Below are 21818 nucleotides of genomic sequence, written 5' to 3'. Positions count from 1 at the left end.
TATGTTATCTAAAAGTAATGAAGGGATAATCTATGTAGATATTATTTGAAAATAAAATTTTCAAACGAATAACATTTCATTTGGAATTCTCCGGATTCATGAAGAAGGTGAGTGTTATGATTTTTTTGAAAAAATTTGCTTCTAAATTTTTTTTTTCTTATTTGATGATAGTTCTCTACAGAATAGTTCTTAATCAGACGTGAAAACCAAAGAATAAAAAAAAAGAAACAGTATGACAGTTTTTTTTTGCCAATTTCAATATGAGAAATTTTTAAAATCGTTTTTTTATCCTAAGAATTCGTTGTTTTACGTTTTTTAGTTTATGATTTTTAGATAAAAATTGTTGTCAAAAAATTTTTTCTGAATAATTAAATGGTATAACATTATGTGTTTATGTATACTTCTTTCATATTCTAATATTTGAAGTAATATGATTCCGAAAAATATGGAATAAAAATTCGGTACTTATGTATTAACGCCACCGCAGCTACAGATTTGGCAGTTTTTAAGTGCCGCCACTCTACACCTAAATTTTTTGTCGACAAATCATAAAATAAAACACTTTATTTAAAATCAAAGTAGTCAATCGGATTTTTCGGTGGGAAATGGGCTGATATGAAGCTTAACATAGATTCAAAAGAATCTATTTTCGTTCACCTGATGATGTCACCATATTAACTCTAATAAATAAGATTCCAAATGAGGTAACATTTACAAAACTTACGTTTACCAAGATAAAGTTTCATGTCATGGGAATTGGGTATAATATGAAAAAAACACAACTACTTCGATTTAGTAGGAACAACATATGACGCAATGCTAAACGAATGGAATTTAGTTGTTGTTTATTTAGTTATTGTTATTAGTAGTTGTTGTTATTTGTTTTAGTTGTTGTTGTTGTTTATTTAGTTGTATTTAGTTTCAATAACTTTTCTTTATAATGCAATAAAATCTGGCGAGCAGCTATTTAAACGATCGAACACTTCGTTTGTTTATTTGTGGCTTGAAGTTAGGCTCGCAGAAAATGCCGCTCATGGGTTAAATTTAGTAGGAACAACACAACCTGTGACGTAGGCTATATTATACCCAATTGGTACATATTCGCTTTTTTTTTGGTAAATTATTTCGTTCCTGAAAAAATAAAATTGCATCTTGTTTTGTTTTTGGACGAATTTTCGTAGACAAATTTTCGCAGCACTAAGAAATGGCGACAAAAAGAATTTTTTTTTATTTCGTAAGCATTTTTCATTTTGCTTTTTTTAGTTTCTAAACAATGATTTTTATTGAAACTTAAAATTTTTTGATATAAATTGTTGTCAAAAAACTTTGTTTACAAAGGTAAATTATATAAAATTATGAGGCTTTATGTTCTACTTTTTGTTCATTTTAATTTTTGAAGTTATATGTTTCTTAAAACTATGGAATGTAAAGTTTAAATAGGCCTTTCATGTTACATCATTAAATTTAGTAAAACTATTTCTCGAGTATTAGGTTTTAACTCTTGAAGAAATATACATATTTTTTTCTGCTTATGTACAAACATTTTTCCCATGTGTTTTGAATGTTCCTTCTCTAAAAAAAAAAAAAAAAAAAAAGAGACAACATTTTGTTTTCGTCAAATCAAATCAAATCAAATTTTTTTCTCTTTTAAATTTAATAAGCCACAATAAAGAAGGAACCTTACAATGCTACACGCTACATTAAAAAAGTCTCCAGAGTAACTGCTCATATAGAAATCGCAGGCATTCGTCCCATACAACAACACCCCCTAGTTCGTTGCGATCGCGAATTTTAAATTGAAACAAGATAAGAAATACAAAAAATATCGAAAAAAATAAGGAAATGTGGTTGTTGAGAATTATCGTCTGCTTAATTTTTAACTTTGATCAAGTTCATAAAATTAAGTTGCTACAGTAACGATTTTGTTTTGCTTTTTTGTTGAGCTCATTCATTCTTTTCTTGTGGAGCTTGGAGTTTATATTTATTTATTTTTGAGCATTTATATATTTATATCTGAGCCATTTTATATCATTGAGTGTTTCAAATTTTATTGATGAAGTTAGTATTTTATATATTTTGTAAATAGAACTGTAAAATAAATCATTATAATCAAGAACACTGACATCTCTAACTAATTCTGATTTGAAGTGCAAAACGGAATAGCGGTTGTTGACCATCATACTAAATTTTCTAAGCATATGATCTTTTTTTTTGTTTGTTTATAAACTGCTTTAGATATTTACTAGTTCATCAACAACTATTCATAATATCATTTATTGTTCTATCCCTTTGATCTGCCTATTTACTGATTCACCTATTCATAACGTTCCCGATTCTATCATTTACTGGTTCACCCATTCAGCAATTCTTCGAATTTTTCATTTACTGATTACCCATTCACTGTTACTTTGATTCAAGGATTTTTCCTGATAAATTTTTATTGATGAAGGAAAATACAGAGTTAATAAGAATTTATTTACATAAATTTATAAATTCCTATAATGCGCGAAGAAATAAAAAGCAAACGATGACATCAAATTTCATCGAGCTTGGACTTTTAACTAACATAGATTAACTGATTCACTTATTCATTAATATACTGGATCATTTACTAATTTCCAGAAAAACTGCTTTTTAATTCACTCAAACGCCAACTTATGTTGTTACCTTTTTTGCTTTCTGTATCAAGAATTAACGGTTGCAAATGTGCAGTGACGTATACGTAGAATGATATGCTTTTGAAAAGTAAGCATTTTTAAAAATAAATAAGCATAATGGGAAAAAAATAAACATACATGGATAGACATGAATATTCATAGCAACGCTTGTACATACATAGTGTTGCGAACTTTTAATAATATGCTTTTAAAAATGAACAGTTTTAAGAATAGCTCGTAAGAAATACAAACTAATAAAGATGAAATAATAAATTAATAAAGAAACCACTATTGGTAGTAATTTTATAAGATTATAAACTTTTTTATTTACTTATATAATGAATCTCTTTTTTATTGATTTTTAAATTCACTAGCACACTGAACCACTATTTCATCGATTAAGTTATTCACATATTTACTGATTCACTTATTCACTAATACGCTGATTCCATGATTCAAACATTTACCAATTAGTTGAATAACTATTTCTTCCAATTAGTAAATACCAATTTTAACTATCGCTTTAGTTGTACTTTTCTCTCCTTATTTTTACTCCATTTTGTTAGTTAAAGCGTTAAAGCACGGAAAATCGCAAAAAAAAGAACAGTTGATATATTTTCTGTAATGTTAAATCTTTTTTTTCGATGCATTAGTGGATAAATAACAGATAAATGTTTGGATCAGCACACTTCATACATATGATGTTCCTTAATTTAAAAATGCAGGCCGTCATTTGTCTACATATCGTAAAATTAGTAACCGTCATTTGTCGAGATATCGTCAAAAATCGAAACTTAGAGCAATAACTTATACAAAAATCGAACTTTGCAGCAATAATTCTAAAAAGTATTCTTCAACTAAAGGAAATAAATTAAAATCCCAGAACCATTTCAAATATTCATGATGCCAGGTTTTAATACTGTGATTTGCACTTGTATAATAAGACGCTAATGTCTGCTTTTTGCTGTTTCTAACATATTTTACAACGCAATAATAAAAACGTCCCACACACTATTTCTACAATAACAAAACGTTCCAAAAATTTTTTTCAAAAATACTAAACATACGAATTCTAACATAATTTCAATATTTTCCTAAGGAAACATTTAATATTCAATAAATTCTGCATGCTTGCTCGAAAGCGTTATGAATTTTGAATCGAACTTATTGAAGGAAGGAAAAAAAATCTTGTTAACTGAAAGGCTATTAAGTAATTTCTTTTAATTACATGTTGTTAATTTCCAAGGTCATTATATAGCCCATCTGATGAAGTTATTGCCGGCATCCAACCACGAGCACGTAGAAGAATTATAGCCCTAAGGTTTTGAAGAATAATCCATATATGTCATTCATAATTCATCAATGACAAACATCGACGTCTGAACCAGATCATGATTCTTAATATGAAATTGATTTTATAAATCTAATCCTGGGCGTAGCTTGACCACAAATCATATTTTTCAACTTCTCGCTTGGCTATCGAACGTTCAGTCGTTGGCCTCGTCCGCCCCGAGCCAACCTTCGATTTTGGGCAATTAATCATTAGATTCTTAAAACAAAATGGTGATGATGCGAAGAATGGGCGATTATGTTGTTCGAGTTGAGCTGAGATGTTTTGGTGATGTCAAATTTGATGGGAGATCGTCAAGGATGTGTTTTTGGTTTATTTCTTTTTGCTGTCGCCCCACGCTAGTGACGTCAAGTAGATGCAAACGATTTTGCAAAAATGTTGCATTCGAAACGACCTTCCGGAAAACAGTATAAAAGCATTAGTTACATCAGAGCAAAGCATAACATAAGCGGTCAGTAAATTTAAGAACTGAAAATGATTTCTAAGGTAAGTTGTTCTGTTTTCTGACTTCAGAGCTTTTGAGCGAAAAACATACACTCGATTTTGACTTTTTATGAAACCCCTGACGTTCAGGAGCTTAACTGTAACTGAGTGTTATTCTTTGCATTTAATTTAGTAGTATTATTTTGAGTGATTATATTTGCTATTTTTTTTAAAATTGAGGATAAAAATCTATTATCTATTCTTTGTTCTCAATCTAATCACCATTATAATGTTAAAGAAATTACTTTATATAAATTTAAAATAACAAAACCGCAAAATATTTACAGCTTCAGGTTAAAAAACAACATCAACCTAAATTTAATTTAGTAGTATTATTTTGATTGGTTACAACTTCGGATTATTTTTGCTATTTTTTTTAAATAGAGGATAAAAATGAAAATACTTACAACTTCAGGTGAAAAAAAAAACTAAAATACGTTACTGGTTATGTGTTTTTTTAAATTACTGATTATATAGAAAGAAAGAAATTACTAACTTAAATAATTAAAGTTAGAAATTAGCGTCGTATTAAGTTAAGAAATTTAAACTAATTAATTTGAATTTAGTGAACCAACCAGAATATTTTTTTAAAAAATTTTAGAATTCCAAATAATTTGAAACAAGACAACATTCAGGAAAACATCATCCAGTTTACAATAACAAACAAACTCATACCTCACTTATTTTAGATATGTATCAACTTGCCTCATGTAACTCTATCAAAATGTGACAGTTTTTTTCTTCAAAATTTAACAGTTCAGTATAAGGTACAAAAATAAATAAAAATTCAAAATAGGACAAAAATAATTTGGAAATGATAATATCTATACTAAATAAATACGATTGCTTTACCGATAACAATATTATAAATATTGAACGCTAAGAATAATAAAATAGTTTCATTACTTGGATAATTAATATTAACAATGCTAGTTAGTCTAAAACTAAAAGTAGAAAAAGATTACGGAAACGAAAAGTAAAGATTGCAATTTAAAAATAGTACAGGGAGCGGCATAAAAGCACTCATAAATCAAACTACGAAAATTCAACATACATTTAAATACCTATATATTAACACTAAAAAAAAGTTGAGAGCAAAAAGAACACTCATTTACATTTTGAATTTTGATGGTAGGTAATGTAATTAAAAAATGACTTAGATTAAAATAAAGTTTCGTATTGTTGTAACATTTATTTTAAGATTTGATTTTGATCAAATTCGATATATTTATTTACTAACTATTTTTGTTGTTGGTTAAAAAAAAATTAATAAAATAACATTACAAATGTTTATACCTAAGATGTTCCAGTAATAATGCGGTAATCTTTTGAGCTAGCATTCCTTCATTTACAACCGAATTAATTTCCTTAAAATGTAGAAAAACAAACAGAGTTACGCATTTTTATATCACCCTGTCTTTGATTACCATTCATAATTTTAAAAGAGAATTTTTAATGTATTTAAAATTGCAGTTTTTGAAAATTTAGATGTTATATTAGAAGATGATTCCAAAAGATCACTCATTTTGGAAATCGTTTGCAAGCAAACAATTTGAAAACTTGTATTTTTGAAATCGTCTGCTTGCTAAAATTATGTTATTTCTTTCGAAACCATATTATTTTGCTCTAAAATGTGGAAAAACAAAACAGTTCCTAGGTTACAATTTTTTTAAAAATTTCTCAATAATTTATGAACTGTTCACAATTTTAACGGGTGATTTTTTTACGTATTGTAAATTTGAGTTTTTTTTTAAAAGTAAGAAGTAACATTAGAAGATGATTCCAAAAGATGTTTCATTTTTAAAATCGTTTGCTTGCAAATATTATATCATTTCCTCCGCAACCATATTATTTTGCTCTAAAATGAGGAAAAACAAAACAATACCTGGATTACAATTTTTATTTATTTCTCAAAGATACCGTTACTACCCTTGCAATAGCATTACTTAGTATTATACTTGACATTATTTTATATTTTGTTATATTATTTTAGAGTGAAATACTTTAATACTTTATTATATTACTTCTTTTTCGTGTTTCAACGAGGTGATTAACATTCTACAAAGGGCGATTTTATTTTTATTATCAAGGTGTTCAGAGTAGTTTTAGATTAAATATTTAACGATATCGTAGATTGTTTAGGTTTTTATTTACTTTGTTTTAATTTTGTTTATTTTATTAACTTTTTTTCGTATTTCAAAGGAATGAATAAGATTTGCTCTACAAATGATTTTTTTTGTTTCATTAAAAAGTACGAAGTAACTTTTGGTTAAATATAAGCAACTTTTGAAGTAACTTTTGGTTAAATATTTAATGATAATGTAGAAAATAACATAGAAGAAAATTTTTAAATAATTTTACATTTCTATATTTTACACATATGTTTAATATCACATAACAGATGATTTTATTTTTAAATAAAATGTAGAAAACAACTGAAATGATTAGTTGGAAACTGGGTTATCATAAGTGGATATCTTATAGACGACTGCATATTATTTTCTTCAAAGTTTTCTTTTTAAACAAACAAATATGGGGAAAAATCGCCTTTTCAAAACATCACTAAAGTTGTTTTTAATAAAAATAGCTGAATAGAGAACAAAAAGTTTTTTTTTCTTTCTAGAAGGTAGTTTTCCAAAGTTTTGGATAAAGGTAATTGTCACAGATCTCGTTTTAAGGTTGGAAGGTTTACACGTAAACCCTATTACAAACCTTTATAGGTTTACATGGGACTCTTTGTCTGACAGTTGAGGTCACAGACAAATTTGTAATTATGAAGGAAGTGCTGCAGATTTGCTCCCTGCTAACGGGATTATTTGGAATATAGATCTATAATTTATATTTTGTTTCAGATTACCATTCTCTGTGCTGTAGTAGTCGCCTGCCAAGCTACTGGCATCGGTCTAGTGAGTACAGGGGTTAGCTCCACAACAAGGCGCCAAGATGTAAGTATTAGCACGATATTCTAATATAACTGCATTCAAATAAATTTTAGATTATATACAAAAAAAAATATTTTTTTACAAAATATTTTAATAATACATTATTGTATTCCTACCATATATGGCAACGTTACTTTTAAAAAGTAACGAGTAAAAGTACAAGTATTTTTAAAAAAAGTAACGAGTAAAAAGTTCTTATTTTAAAAAGTAGCGAGTAAAAAGTAAAAGTACAAGTACTGAACAAAAAAAGTAACGATTTAAAAGTACATTTCTAGGAAATCGAAAATTCCAAGTAACCTAAAATTTTATTGAATAATATTCTTATGTTCTTTAACGTTTTTGCAAAATTGTTGTTATTTGTTTAATTATTTTTAATTTTGAAAGTTATGGATATTAATTTATTTTTAAATTCGGAAGAATATTATAATATAATTTTATAATATAATCGTATAATATAATTTTGAAATCAAATATAATCTTAATATTAAACTTTTTATGGATTAGCACGAAAAAGAAATTTTATCTATTGATTTTAATTTTTAGTTTATTATTTTTATTTATTTAAATTACCATTGATTTAAAATTGTTTTACTCTTTAGAAACGTGTTTTAAAAGCACAGACATAAACAAAGCAAACACGGAGTTTCAGATAGCTCTGTGATCGTTGAGGTAGTAAAAAATAATTGAATATGCAGTATACGTTGAAACAGAAGGTATTTAAACACGAAGTCAGCTGTGAATGCATATATATTGCACATTAATTTTATAAATTTAAGAAAACATAAGTATTTTTTCTTAATTTAATTTTTTTTTTTTTAGAAAGCTTACCGAGTTTTAGAAAAAAGTAACGATTTCATTCGATATTTCTGTTACAAATACTTGTACTTTTTCCCTAAAAAGTAACGAAAGTACAAGTAAAAGTACTAAATTTAAAAAGTAACGAAGTACAAGTAAAAGTACGTACTTTTTACTTGTACCGGCGGTACAAGTAACGAAAGTAAAAGTACTGCCATATATGATTCCTACTATTAGTTCACATTCTCCCTATATCTTGTTCAAATTTCCACCCGTTCATAAAATACTTTTTATTCATACACTCAAATTCAATGTACATTTTTTGAACTTGTAGTGTGTATTAACACTTGATGTTAATACAGTTTTTCCAAATATTAATTCATTCATTAAATAGGGGTGAGCAAAAAACGAAATGGAATTTTCTGATGGGTTAAGCGTTAGTCATTGTTTTAAATTTTACTATAAGAGATTCAGTTTTTCATTTAGTTCAAAATAATTTTTATAGTAATGTTCAGTAATTTTTATATTCGTATATTTTTATATTCGTATTATATTTTTATATTTGTATTGACGTAACTATTTCTTTTTTGACGTTCCGGGTTTGTTGGTATATACTCGGAATTAATATTGTGGTGCCATGCGACTCAAAGAATTCTAATCAATGGTGTGATTTAAGAATTTTAATGGGACATAAAATGTTCAGTTACAAGTCATAAAACATCACAAAATAAAGCATTAATACAATGGGGGAGAAAACAAAACTTAAGTGGGGGGAATTCGAAATCTACATGTTTGTGGTTTGAGGGATGGAGTTAAACTAACTTAAAACTGTTCTATTTGAGTCTCTTTAGTGTTCATAGATGGCGTTGGCAGGGATTTTTGATTGTCCCAATATTTCTTTCTATTTATTATTTATTTTAAAGTATCAGATGAAGATATGAAAAAAAAGTACTTAAGGAAATTATTCTATATTGATGTGCAGTTACTTGATAGTTGGATGTGGATTTACGTAATTTAGTTTACACCAGTAGAAATTCTTCGACCTGAATCTTCAACCGGAAGTTGAAACAACTTCTACAAATACTGCCCCCTACCGTGGAAAGCAAGAAACACGGTCTGGGGAATAAGGAGTATATTTAGAAAACGAATATTAATCAGATTCTATTTATATTTTAGAACAACGGTAACTACGACTTCGGTTACGACATCACGGATGCTGAAGGTGCTTCCAATTTCCGACGTGAAACGGGAGATGCTGACGGAAACAAGCAAGGCTCCTATGGTCTGAGAGATACAGATGGCAGATCCCGCACCGTAGACTACATTGCTGACAAACAAGGCTTCCGGGCTGTGGTCAAAACGAACGAACCAGGAACTGCTTTCAGCGCTCCAGCCGGTGCTGTCATCGATTCTCCTTACGACATGCCGAAAGCTCCAGAACCCATTGCACCAGCCCCAATTCCAGAACAAGCTCCTATTGCTGTTCCAGCTCCTGTTGCTCGTCCTCCACCAGTGGCTCACCCAGCTCCAATCGGAGTCGCTTTCTCACCTGTCGCTCAGAGTCATAGTAGTAGAGTAGACATTGTCCACACTGTACCTGCAGCTCCAGTACACATAGTTCCTATGTCACCCTTCACACACGTTTATCCAGCTCCCTTTATTGTAAATCCAGTCATCAGCCGTTTCGGTTACGGGCACAGTGTGCTTGGAGGAAAAAGCTTCATTATGGGAAAGCACTAAGTGCTGCAGTTGGACATTGTTGTGTTTTAGCTGATTTTTTGGATGCTCAGCTGGATTTGAGCTTTTTTAGAATTCGCTTTTGTTTCAAACGCTTTCACCGAATTATTTTTTTGTTGAAATTTTAACTAATAAAAGTTTTTTTTACACGAAATGGTTGTTGTGTTTATAGATACTAAGGTCTTTCATTAAACGGCGTATTGCATTTTCAAATCTACATATAGAACCCGACTGCCCATTTTGAGAAGAATTCGAAATTACTTTTTTTTTACTTAAGGCAAAAAATAAAAAAAATTCCAATTTTAACATTTTGTTGACTGGCATCCTACAAACTCTACTTTTATTGTTTAAACATTACTAAATGTTCATGGGCTGACTTGTTCACATTAGATAGCTCACGCTAGCTGGTACAGGATTCATCAAAATACCCTATCAGCAAAATAACTTGGGCCCTCATTGGACGAATCTTGACTCAATAAGGGTTCAAAAAGCAGTTATTTTCCCGATATTAGCCCTACATAGAATTGTCCGATTCACCCGATATTTTACAGCCAATATCGACCCTATATAGAATTATCAGATTGACTCGATATTTTATAGCTATTAATCAGCCAATGGCTGAGATTGCCCCTATATAGGACCAATATTTTAATTTTTATTTTATTTTACAATCGTCGTTGAACAGCCGACTCAATTTTTGGGTTTACGACTACTAATGTTCAACTCCGTAGCCTTGTCATTTTGAACCCATCCAGAAGACAAAGAAACTCCTGGATCAGTACCCCCCACAAAGGTATTGATTTGTTATGGGAACATGGAGGACTTTGCGACTCATCTTTGAAGTTCGTTAGTCACCATTTACTGCACGGGGAGTCTTCGGCCGGCTGGGATCGAATCTGGGATCGAATTCACGAACTCTTGGACAGGGTCTCAGTGCCCTACCAACCAGACTAGCCCGGCCCCTATATGGCACCAATATTAAAAAATCCCTATATTAATTCCTCGGTGCATGTTAATATAGGATCCATATTGAGCCAATGTTGAGCCCAACTGGGAGGACTAAGTTAAATTTGTTGCTAGGGGATTAAGAAAAGGTGGTTAATATTCGATCTATGCATGTCATGTTTTTAAAGAGAAAAAATTTAAAAAACTATATTTTTAATATTTGCAAAAGAGTATAATGGACAACACACAACAAAAAGGTTCATATTTTAATTTTTTCATTAAAAAGAAAGGTATACATTTTTAGCAATTACCGTCTATAACAGGGGTGGCGAACCTTTATACACCAACGTGCCATTTTTTCTAAACAATTGTTTAATGAAATCACAGACATGCCGTCAAATAATTTTAACTTCATCAGTGAGACTTCTGTTATTGCAGATTAAATGACAAATAACGTAATATTAGGTTGTAAGATATTAGTTTAAGCAGGACTGTTGATTTTTTTGCTAGTTATTTATTGTTAGCTTGTTTTTTTTATGGTTATTAATTGTTCTTTTAGCATTAATTGTTAATTTTTTTATTAATAATTGTTTATTATTTCGTTTGTTTTTTGTGAATTTCAATTTAATTGTTACATATGCTTCATAGTGTGTGACATTTGTGTAATAACAATTCATAGTGCAATAACAATTGCGATCGGTGGCGTGCCCAAAATATTGTGTCGCGTACCATAAATGGCACGGGTGCCATTCGTTCGCCATCCCTGGTCTATAACAAGGGATTAGTTAGGATAATAGCTAGTCTGGGAACTGTAGGTAATTAACCGGCATACTCTTGCAAGTTATTTTCCACAGTAGTGTTTCTCACATTTAATATTATTAATAATATCTAAACATTCAATAAAATAAATTGTATAAAGAAAACATTTTTTTTAATTTAATAGTTAACATTTGAAAAAATGAAAAAAATAAAGCGAGGAAAAAATTAATACATAATGTTTCTTTCGAAAAATGTTTCTTTCGAATCCCTGTTATTCTCATATTTCCAACTTTCCTAAAATCGCCAGGCATTGTATACAATGTCAGCATTTCGTACACTCCGGAAAAGTTTTGTAAACAGTTTGATATTCGTGTACAAGCTAAAAAGTTTTTTTCTCAAAACTCATTTAAATATCATTTAATTCAATTCCTTACTATTAGTTCACACTCTTCCAATATCTTGTTCAAATTTTCAATCATTCATGAAATATTTTTTATTCATCTCCACTCAAGTTCAAATACATTTTTTTAAGCTTCTAGTGGATGACAGTTGATGTTAATACAGTTGTTTCAAATATTAATTCATTCATTAAATGTAATTTATTCATTTTAGTTTTATAGGGGGCAAGAAATTGTAATTATTGAATAAAAACTAACTAAAATAAATTCTTTCTATGTTGACCTAAGTATAAATTGACTTGAATTTTTTTATTTTTTATAACTTGCTTTTATTCCTTTTTTATTCTTCTTTCCTTTTTATTCTTTTTTAATTATTTTTATTATTTATTTTTATTATCCTTTAAAAATCTTAAATTTAAAAAAAAATTAAGACCATAATAGCTCTTTTATGTATGACTATAACGCAATAGGAAAAAGTAAATGAATATCGAATAATATGAATAAAAAAAAAAGAACAATGTTTGTGTATCACATTTACAATTTTAAAATAAGACATCGTTGTAAGAAAGAGAGGAAGGAAAAAGGTAAAACGATATGCAAGCAAAGGAAAGGATAACATTACATAAAATGAGAAAAGGCATCATCTGAATAAAAAGAACTAAAATAAAATACATAAGAACACTCGTTAAAACGTAAGAAAAATTACTGGTACATTTACCATATGAGTAAGTATATATGGTGTGTTTCCATACGTTTGCCATGTGTATGTGTTACCTTCATATAACTGTTTGGTATTTTACCATGAGATTACCATAAAAGTAAGCCATTTTATGGTAATCTCATGGTAATTTACCATAAAAGTTCCAATACATTTGCCATATGTGTATGGTACATTTCCATAAGGGATTGTCTTGCCATGTAAATACTAGTCAGATACGTATGGTTACCATAGGTTTATAGAGTCTTACTATATAAATGCCATACAAATATTTGTGGTTACCATATGCCTATGGTATCCTGCCATACAAATTTCTATGGTTGTCATAAGCCTATGGTCTACTGCCATACAAATTTCTATGGTTGCATTAGGCTTATGGTGTTGTACCATATAAATACCATACAGATCTCTATGGTTACCATAGCATACCTCCCAACTTTTACGCAAAATTTTATTTTCATATTTAAAGTGGTAGTAAATATATACTATTTTTTCTTTTATAAACTTAATTTTTAAATGATTTTGATCACCACTATTCTTAAAAAAAAATCAAGCACATATATTAATATGCGTTACTATCATTGCTGTCAGCTTAATTTTTTTTAAATACAACGTATTTTTTTTGCTTAAAATTGAAATTTTAATTCCATTGTAATACCACTGGGAAAAATGATAATGGAAGGGATTAAAAGTTGGCAGGTCTGCCATAGGCGTATGGTATTTTGCTGTACAAATTTCGATGGTAACCATAGGTTGCCATAGATTACCTTACGTTTCTCTATGGCAAATTTTCCTAAGCGTCCATAAACTAAAGATAATGCAGAGTCACACGGAAATTGAACAGTGAAGCAAAAATTTCACTGTAGAATTATCAAACAAGAATAAAATGCAAATTACAGGAGACCACGAGACACGTCACAAAGACAAGAGTGTAATAGAGGGGTACCCAAGTCAAAAGTTTTGATGGTACCATCAAAAAATTTGATGGTTTATGCTGGTTTCAGTGGGATTCATGATGGTCCAACATCATTTGATGGTCAACATTCAACATTTTTCATTTTGAGTTCATGGTTCTTGATATGCCAACAAACTTCCATCATTCCATGATGGAAAATGCTACCTTAATACTATGATGGTTAACCATCAAGGGAAGTTTGATTTTCAAGGACCAACAATCCGTGATGGTTCCAATTGTGCATTTCAATGATAGTTTAATGGGAATTCTTGTTGGTTCTCAGGAATGTACCATCCAAACAATTTGGTTTTTTTTATGTTGGATCATAATACATTCATTCTTACACACACTCCAAATTTCTACATTGGGGTGATGGTGGTTCATGATCGTTCCAATATTTGATTTCTAAGAAACTATGATGGCAATTTCTGATGGTTCAACATGAACAAACCATAAAAACAAGTTTCTATTCTTATGTTGGACCATCATCCAACATTGAGGTGATGGTTACTTGTGTTGGTTACTATCAAAAAATATAACGGTTCATGATGGAATTATTGTTGGTTACCATCAAGGTTATGTTGGTCCATCAATGGAAAACCATCAAAAAATTTTACTTGGGTATACAAGGAAGTCAAATTGAGTCAAGTGTTCTGTACATGCTAGAATTATCTGTCACATGAAATGTGAGAGTAATCGGATGGAAGTACCTCAGTACCGTCATTGAACAGTCTACCCTATTTCACGTTTAAGGCTATCAATGCTCAACTCTATAGTCTTGTAATTTTGAATCCAATCCAGAAGACAAGAGTGGTCCTGGTTCAAGTATTGGGAGAAATTTGCTTTAATGGAAGACCTCTTGATGGTTTAACCCGCATTTACGCTACATGGAGAGGAAAAACTACGATTAGCCTGGTGGCAAAGGGACCTTGCCCCATGATCCGTCTACCACTGAGGATATTTTACGTCAGCACTGTGGTCGGGGCAAGCCAGATGCGGAATTCGTATCAACCAGCCATGGCTGGGATTCGAGACCGGGTTATCTTATTAGAAGGCGATTTCTCTATCCCCTGCGCCATCACGGCTCGGGGATTCATCCTTTATTCTGATCCAAATGTAATTCTGACGCCTGGATGCCATACTTTACCTTAATTTAGATTGAAAAGTTCTACGACGGTGCTAGCCGATTCTCGGTTATGAAAAACCTAAATAATTATATCAGACTGGACTCAAAACCACTAAGATACGATTTGAGAACGTACATTTCAAGAAGTCATTAAGATTTTAGAATGATTCAAGAAGAATCAAGAAGTCATCAAGATTAGAATGGGGATTCGAGCTTCGGTCCGAGCCGTGGTAGTACTCCAACCACCACACTAACTGAGCGGCGTTACGAGACTATGTTCAACTAAGATTTTTTTTCTCACATAACCGTGATATTTTTACTTTTAAGTGAAAAAAAAAATCAATAATCCAATATTTCGCCGAATTTTTTTTTGGTTGATTAACTAAGAATCAAACATAAATAAAAGATTAAATTATGTTTTTGCTTCCCTTTTTAAAAAAAATTAAGATTTAATTAGGATGTGGTTTTTCTCCCCCACCTCATTTGAATTCCAAACTAGAGTCAAATGTTCTCTTTTTTTTTTTCTTTTCTAGTTTAAATTAAGAACGCGTTAACAAGAAAGTAATTTAATTACAATCCTTAATTGTATTTACAAGGAAAGAAACGGGAAAATTACAAGTCCCAAATGTTATTAACTTTAATACATTTCTCTCATTTAACAATAAAAGTCATAATGATCGGAAAAAGCAGGAATAACGGATTAATTCAATTTTCAATTCAAATTAGTTTTCAAGAGACACAACATTAACATTTCGGTTCCTTTTTCGGAAGCAGATTACTTGGTTTTGTCAGTTTTTTTCTTTTCCCTTTTAAGAGAATATATGCATTTACTACTCTTCGAATTTTGACATTTTTGCTGTCGTAATTGCGAAATACTGTTAATTACCTTTAATTGTTGTTTCACTAATGAAAATGATGTAATGAATAGGGTAATCTTTGCACATATTTATTGATATTTCAAATTTTTTGATATTTTTTATCGAGCGTTAGCGAACTGGGGCTAAGACCCCTGTTCGCTAACGCTCTCCAGCCCCGATGATTGCTCGACAGTTAAAATTATTCAACTTAAAAGAAACCTATGCACTAAAAAGAACCCTTGCCCCGCTACTTCCCGCGTCCATTTAAAATCTATTAGTGAGTATAACCATTTTTCCAAGTAATCATTTTTTTTAAAAATGACATTTAAAATTAAAAGTACAAAAGTTGTAACAAATTTGATGAGTTCATAATTATAATTTAATTATTTTTGCTTACCAAACGAATGGATGTATATTTTAAATACAATTTCTGCATTCATTACTTTGTGCATGAAGCTAAAATTTAAGTTCTAAATCATTTAACGAATCTCTTCCCGTAATTAATAATAGTATATTTACGTAATTTGCACCAAAAAATAATAACTGTGAAACGATTAATAAGATCAGATACAAATCTAAACATCTTTATCTTAAAATGTAACGTAGAATTACGTTATTTTAATAATGAAATAACAATCATCGTAAACTCTTAATTTAGAAAACAAACAAATTCAATAACGTTATAATAGCAGTACTAGTAAATATCTTTAACCCCTTAACGATAAGTTAATTTTCAAGAAAACGGTCATAAAAGTGCCTATTTTTTTATCACATATCATAAATACACGTATTTGATTAGAGCTGACATCTAGTTTAAAATTGACTAACTATCTACAATTACCTTAAAAATATCCTGGTACTGCCATCTGGTGTGCAAAATGAGAAATAAAATTTTTTCCGAGTAGAAGAAATGAATTAGTTTTATTCTTATTGGCGCGTTACTACTGAACACTACAGCCCGGAAAAGAAATATCACGGGAAGCGAGAACTAGAGGGCGAAACCTCACCCCGTCATTTTCACGGGAGCGAGAAGGAAGGGATTGAACAAGGCACGCAAACATATTTTTGGGAAAACAATTTATGACTTCTATGCTGATGACTACCAAACCAATATGAAAATTAAGTGTGGGAAAACTGCATCCTACCATGAAATTTTGCGGCCAATAAAAATATAATGACAACAATGGACATCATCATTAGATTTATATATATAGTTAAATTACTATTAGATTTCTAGCTTAGCTCTCTAGTCCATATATAAGAATATAATTCATGAACGTTCAAATAATTCCATTTAAAATCCTATAATAACTATAATTAGAGCCGCAGTGGCTCAGGGGATAGAGCGTTCGTCTTCCAATGAGGTGAACCAGGGTTCGATTCCTACGATGGCTGGTCAATACGAATTCCGCATCCGGCTTGCACCGACCATAGAGCTGACATGAAATATCCTCAGTGGTAGACGGATCATGGGTTAGAGTCCTCTTGCAGTCAGGCTAACCATGGGAGGTTCTCGTGATCTTCCCCTCCTTGTAATGCAAATGCGGGTTAATTCCATCAGAAAGTCCTCCACGAAGGCAAATTTCTTCCAATACTTGATCCAGGAGTTTCATTGTCTTCTGGATTGGGTTCAAAATGACAAGGCTACGGAGTTGAACATTAGTAGTCGTAAACCCAAAAATTGGGTCGGCTGTTCAATCATGGGGGTTGGTGAGCGGTAGCGAACAGAAGGCTTAGCCCCCTAGTTTAAAATAACAAGTTCATAAAAATATTCAACCATAAGACGTCGTAATAATAAATTTCATTTCTTACAAATACTTTTAGATATCTTTGTAAGAAGAAAAGTATAAAATAGGTATTTTTTTAAACAAAACTTTTACATTTATTTATTGCGAAGTTTTTAGCCAATAAGAAGTTATAATTTCAAAATAACTTTACTCATTGTGTACACTAAATATTAGAAAATAAGATGTAAATATTAGAAGATAAGAAAATAAATTAGAAAACAAGATGTTGTTCATTTCCAAAACAATAATAAGCATCACGTCGGAGTTTTTACTCATCAAAATTCTGCTTAACGCTTATTTCACAGTATATGTGTTAATATGGAGAAAAAAAATAGTCTTTTGGGAAAGCAACTTCAACTTTTTGAGGAAGCGATGCCAACTTTATTTATCAAAATAAAAATTAAGCTTTCAAGCATATTGTACATTTTGCAAATGCAAATACTTACGAATTCCAACCACACTTGTGAATGCATTAAAAAATAGCAGGTGTGTTATCTTCGCTGCCAGTAAATAAATTTACCAATTTTCCAAAGAACTAACATAATTGAGTTTGATATCACTGATTTTTGAAGTTTTTCTTACAGAGAGTCGAAAATTAAATAACTCGAAATAAAATAAAACTATCCTAGATTTTCCATTCATTTTTATTCGAAAATATTTACATCTGCTCCATAAAAATGCAAATTTTCAATTAGATATCTTGTGCTATTTTATTCAATATCGCGCGGAGAAGACTTTCAAGTCAATAAAAAAATTCCTTTTTCACTGTTTTTTCATCTATTGAAATGTACTGCACGTAAATGTAACATGTAAATGCGAGCGTTATTATATTAGTAATATGTTAACAATAATTAAATATATCTAGACAGTCTCGAGCCAAATTATTTGACGCACTGTGAGATTCTATGTAAAATCTTAATTTTTAGGTAATACTATACAGTTTATTGTTTTTACGCGGCGACTGAAACCGGTTTGCACTTGTTTACGTTCGTGTATCAGTGGGTTAAATTAGACGACATATAATATAAATTCCACGATTGGATAAATTAGACGATATATTATATAAATATAGAATAATTATTATATCAAGCATTATATTAGTATATTAAAGTAATTAGACCAAATTGTCAGACGCGCTGTAGTGTTTTAATAATAGCATGTTTGTATGCAATACTTTTACACTTAAACATACATGTAATGGGTTTTTATTCAGGAGATTTTTTATATACTTCCTATTTGTATTTATTACTAACGCATTGCATTACAACATTAACCAACTGATAAACAGACGTAAACAATTATAAACCGGTTTCATCGTTGTAATCACCTAATAATGAAGATTTTGCAAAGAATCTTATAGCGTGTCTAATAATTTGGCTAGGTACTGTAATATTGCATAAAGTGCTCTAAAAATATTATCAATAATCGACTCTAAATAAATTAATCAAACTGAGTCAAAAGCTGTACAATTCTTTTTTCAAACATTATGACATTCTATAAAAAAATAACTTAATTTTTCACGCTTTTAAGTATAATGTTTTTATCTGAATAACATTTAAAAGTTAGAAAGATCTGTTCAGAGTACTATTTTTATTTTCTATAACGTATTTTCCAAAAGGAAAAGGGTTAAATAAAATGGCGCTCCAATAAAAGAACTCATCATTTTGACTTCCAGACATATTGCCTCCTGATTTGTCAAGTTTATTTGTAAGGAAGAATTTATTTACTCCTGTCAATCAAGAAAGAAGTTTAGTTAAAAAGTTTTCAACTCCGTCAACTTGACATTTAATATTAGGAATAGATCCGACATGATTTACGAACGACCTATTTGCAACGAAAATAATGTGATATGCAGTAATGAGTTTTTAAATTACGATCCAAGACAGTTTTCACTAAAAAAACGATTTTTTTTTCATGGTTAAAAAAATGAAATGCAAATAAGAAACATAAATAGTATCATGGCTAAACGTCAAGAAAAAATATTTCTAAAGTTACATTTGGCAATAATTTTTTTTATTTTATGTTTGTGGGTTAGGGTGTATCATAAAAGAGTGTATCATAAAAGAGTATCATAAACAAGCAATATAAAAAAAAATTTAAGTCAATTCCTACTTAGTTCAACAAAGAAAATTTTTATTTTAGTTTTAATTAATTAAAATTTTAATAATTAAAAATACTGTTAATAATTACTGTTTTTTCTTAAATAATTTAAAAACAATTCTCATTTATAAACCAAAAATTAATTAATTAAATTTAATGAATGAATTAATATTTGATGAAAACTGTTGTTGTTGAAGTATGCCTGTTTAGGCAGAGGGAGTGCGATTGTTCTTGTTTTTCATGAATAAACTGTATTAACATCAAGTGTCATTCTACTACAAGTTTAAAATAAATGTATTTGAAATTGAGTGGATGAATCAAAAATATTATATTAACAACTGAAAATTAAATCAAGATATAAGGAGAGTGTGAAATAATTAAAGTTGAATTGAAAAAAAAAAGTTGCCACTCAAAACTTTGTTTACCAAAAATTTTAGACAAATCAAAAAATATTTGTCTTCCAGAATTGACCTGAACATATTTTTTTTTTGGTGGTGGTGGGGTGGAGATCAAAAGCTCATAATTAAATTTTTTTTTAAAAAATTATAATTACGCAACAAAATTTACTTTTACATTTCAAGACTGTAAAGCTAATAAGTTAAAACAATGGTGAAAAAATTCTTAACGAAATGCGATTTCCGAAATCTACAAAAAATATCTAATCTGGGTTACTATGTATGGCTAAATTAAGCTTTTATTGTATATTTCGTTGGATAATTAACAACAATTTTGCTACTTTGCAGTCTTTAGCTCAAAAAAGACAAGTCAGTGAACAACTTTTGCGTTTATCGTTTGGAACAACTATATTCGTAGATAAAATGTAGCGTTTATTATTCAAAACAATCCCAGTCATTTATGAAATTTTGCGTTTATTACTCAGAACAGTATCATTCATGTATGAAATTATAGCATTCATAGTTCAGAACAGTCATGTTCGAAGAACAGTTTTTGCATTAATAGTTCAAAGTAGTCCCACTCTAAGATCAGTCTTTGATTTTATTAATAGATTAAAGCAATCCTATTCAGAGAACATTTATTGAGTTTTATAATTTAGAACAGTTTTATTTAGTGTAATATGTTTGCGTTAATAGTTAAAAATTACAATTCAGTGAAAAATTTTTTTGACTTTTATAGTTCAGAGCAGCTTCATTCAGAGAACAAGTTCATAGTTCAGAACAATTTCAATCTGAGAATTATTATCCTGATTATTATTTTAAAACAATATGAAAACATTGACACAATTGTTTACAGATATTTACTTCAAATAATAAGACTAGAATAGAATCAATAGAATCAATTCAGAAATAGAATAGAATTCAAGAATAGAATATAATTCAAGAATAGAATAGAATTCAAGAATAAAATAGAATTCAAGAATAAAATAGAATTCAAGAATAAAATAGAATCGATTCAAATAATAAGGCTTGAAGCGAAGGGAATCTTTTGCTCTTAATTGAGTCTCCATTATTACAGGTTTATAGTTCAGAACAATTTCAATCTGAGAATTATTATTCTGATTATTATTTTAAAGCAATACGAAAACATTGACACAATTGTTTGCAGATATTTACTTCAAATAATAAGACTAGAATAGAATCAATAGAATCAATTCAAGAATAGAATAGAATTCAAGAATAGAATAGAATTCAAGAATAGAATAGAATTCAAGAATAAAATAGAATCGATTCAAATAATAAGGCTTGAAGCGAAGGGAATCTTTTGCTCTTAATTGAGTCTCCATTATTACAAGTTTATAGTTCAGAACAATTTCAATCTGAGAATTATTATTCTGATTGTTATTTTAAAGCAATACGAAAACATTGACACAATTGTTTGCAGATATTTACTTCAAATAATAAGACTAGAATAGAATCAATAGAATCAATTCAAGAATAGAATAGAATTCAAGAATAGAATAGAATTCAAGAATAAAATAGAATCGATTCAAATAATAAGGCTTGAAGCGAAGGGAATCTTTTGCTCTTAATTGAGTCTCCATTATTACAAGTTTATAGTTCAGAACAATTTCAATCTGAGAATTATTATTCTGATTGTTATTTTAAAGCAATACGAAAACATTGACACAATTGTTTGCAGATATTTACTTCAAATAATAAGACTAGAATAGAATCAATTCAAGAATAGAATAGAATTCAAGAATAGAATAGAATTCAAGAATAAAATAGAATCGATTCAAATAATAAGGCT

General features: G+C 29.5%; 1 protein-coding gene across 1 annotated transcript; it reads left to right on the top strand.

Moving 5' to 3' along the window:
- Positions 1-4353: 4353 nt before the first annotated feature.
- LOC107439623 (uncharacterized) lies at positions 4354-10119 on the top strand. The gene is made up of 3 exons (XM_043041405.3): positions 4354-4494; positions 7344-7436; positions 9405-10119. Exons 1-3 carry the CDS (start codon positions 4483-4485, stop codon positions 9966-9968), a joined length of 669 nt encoding a protein of 222 aa, XP_042897339.2. The 5' UTR covers positions 4354-4482; the 3' UTR covers positions 9969-10119.
- Positions 10120-21818: the final 11699 nt, after the last annotated feature.

Source organism: Parasteatoda tepidariorum, chromosome 3, assembly GCF_982258835.1.
Source record: "Parasteatoda tepidariorum strain Cologne lab strain chromosome 3, Ptep-v5.0, whole genome shotgun sequence".
In the NCBI taxonomy this organism is placed as follows: domain Eukaryota; kingdom Metazoa; phylum Arthropoda; class Arachnida; order Araneae; family Theridiidae; genus Parasteatoda; species Parasteatoda tepidariorum.
The sequence above is the reverse complement of the archived record's forward strand: the minus strand, read 5'-3'. Positions and strand labels throughout refer to the sequence as shown.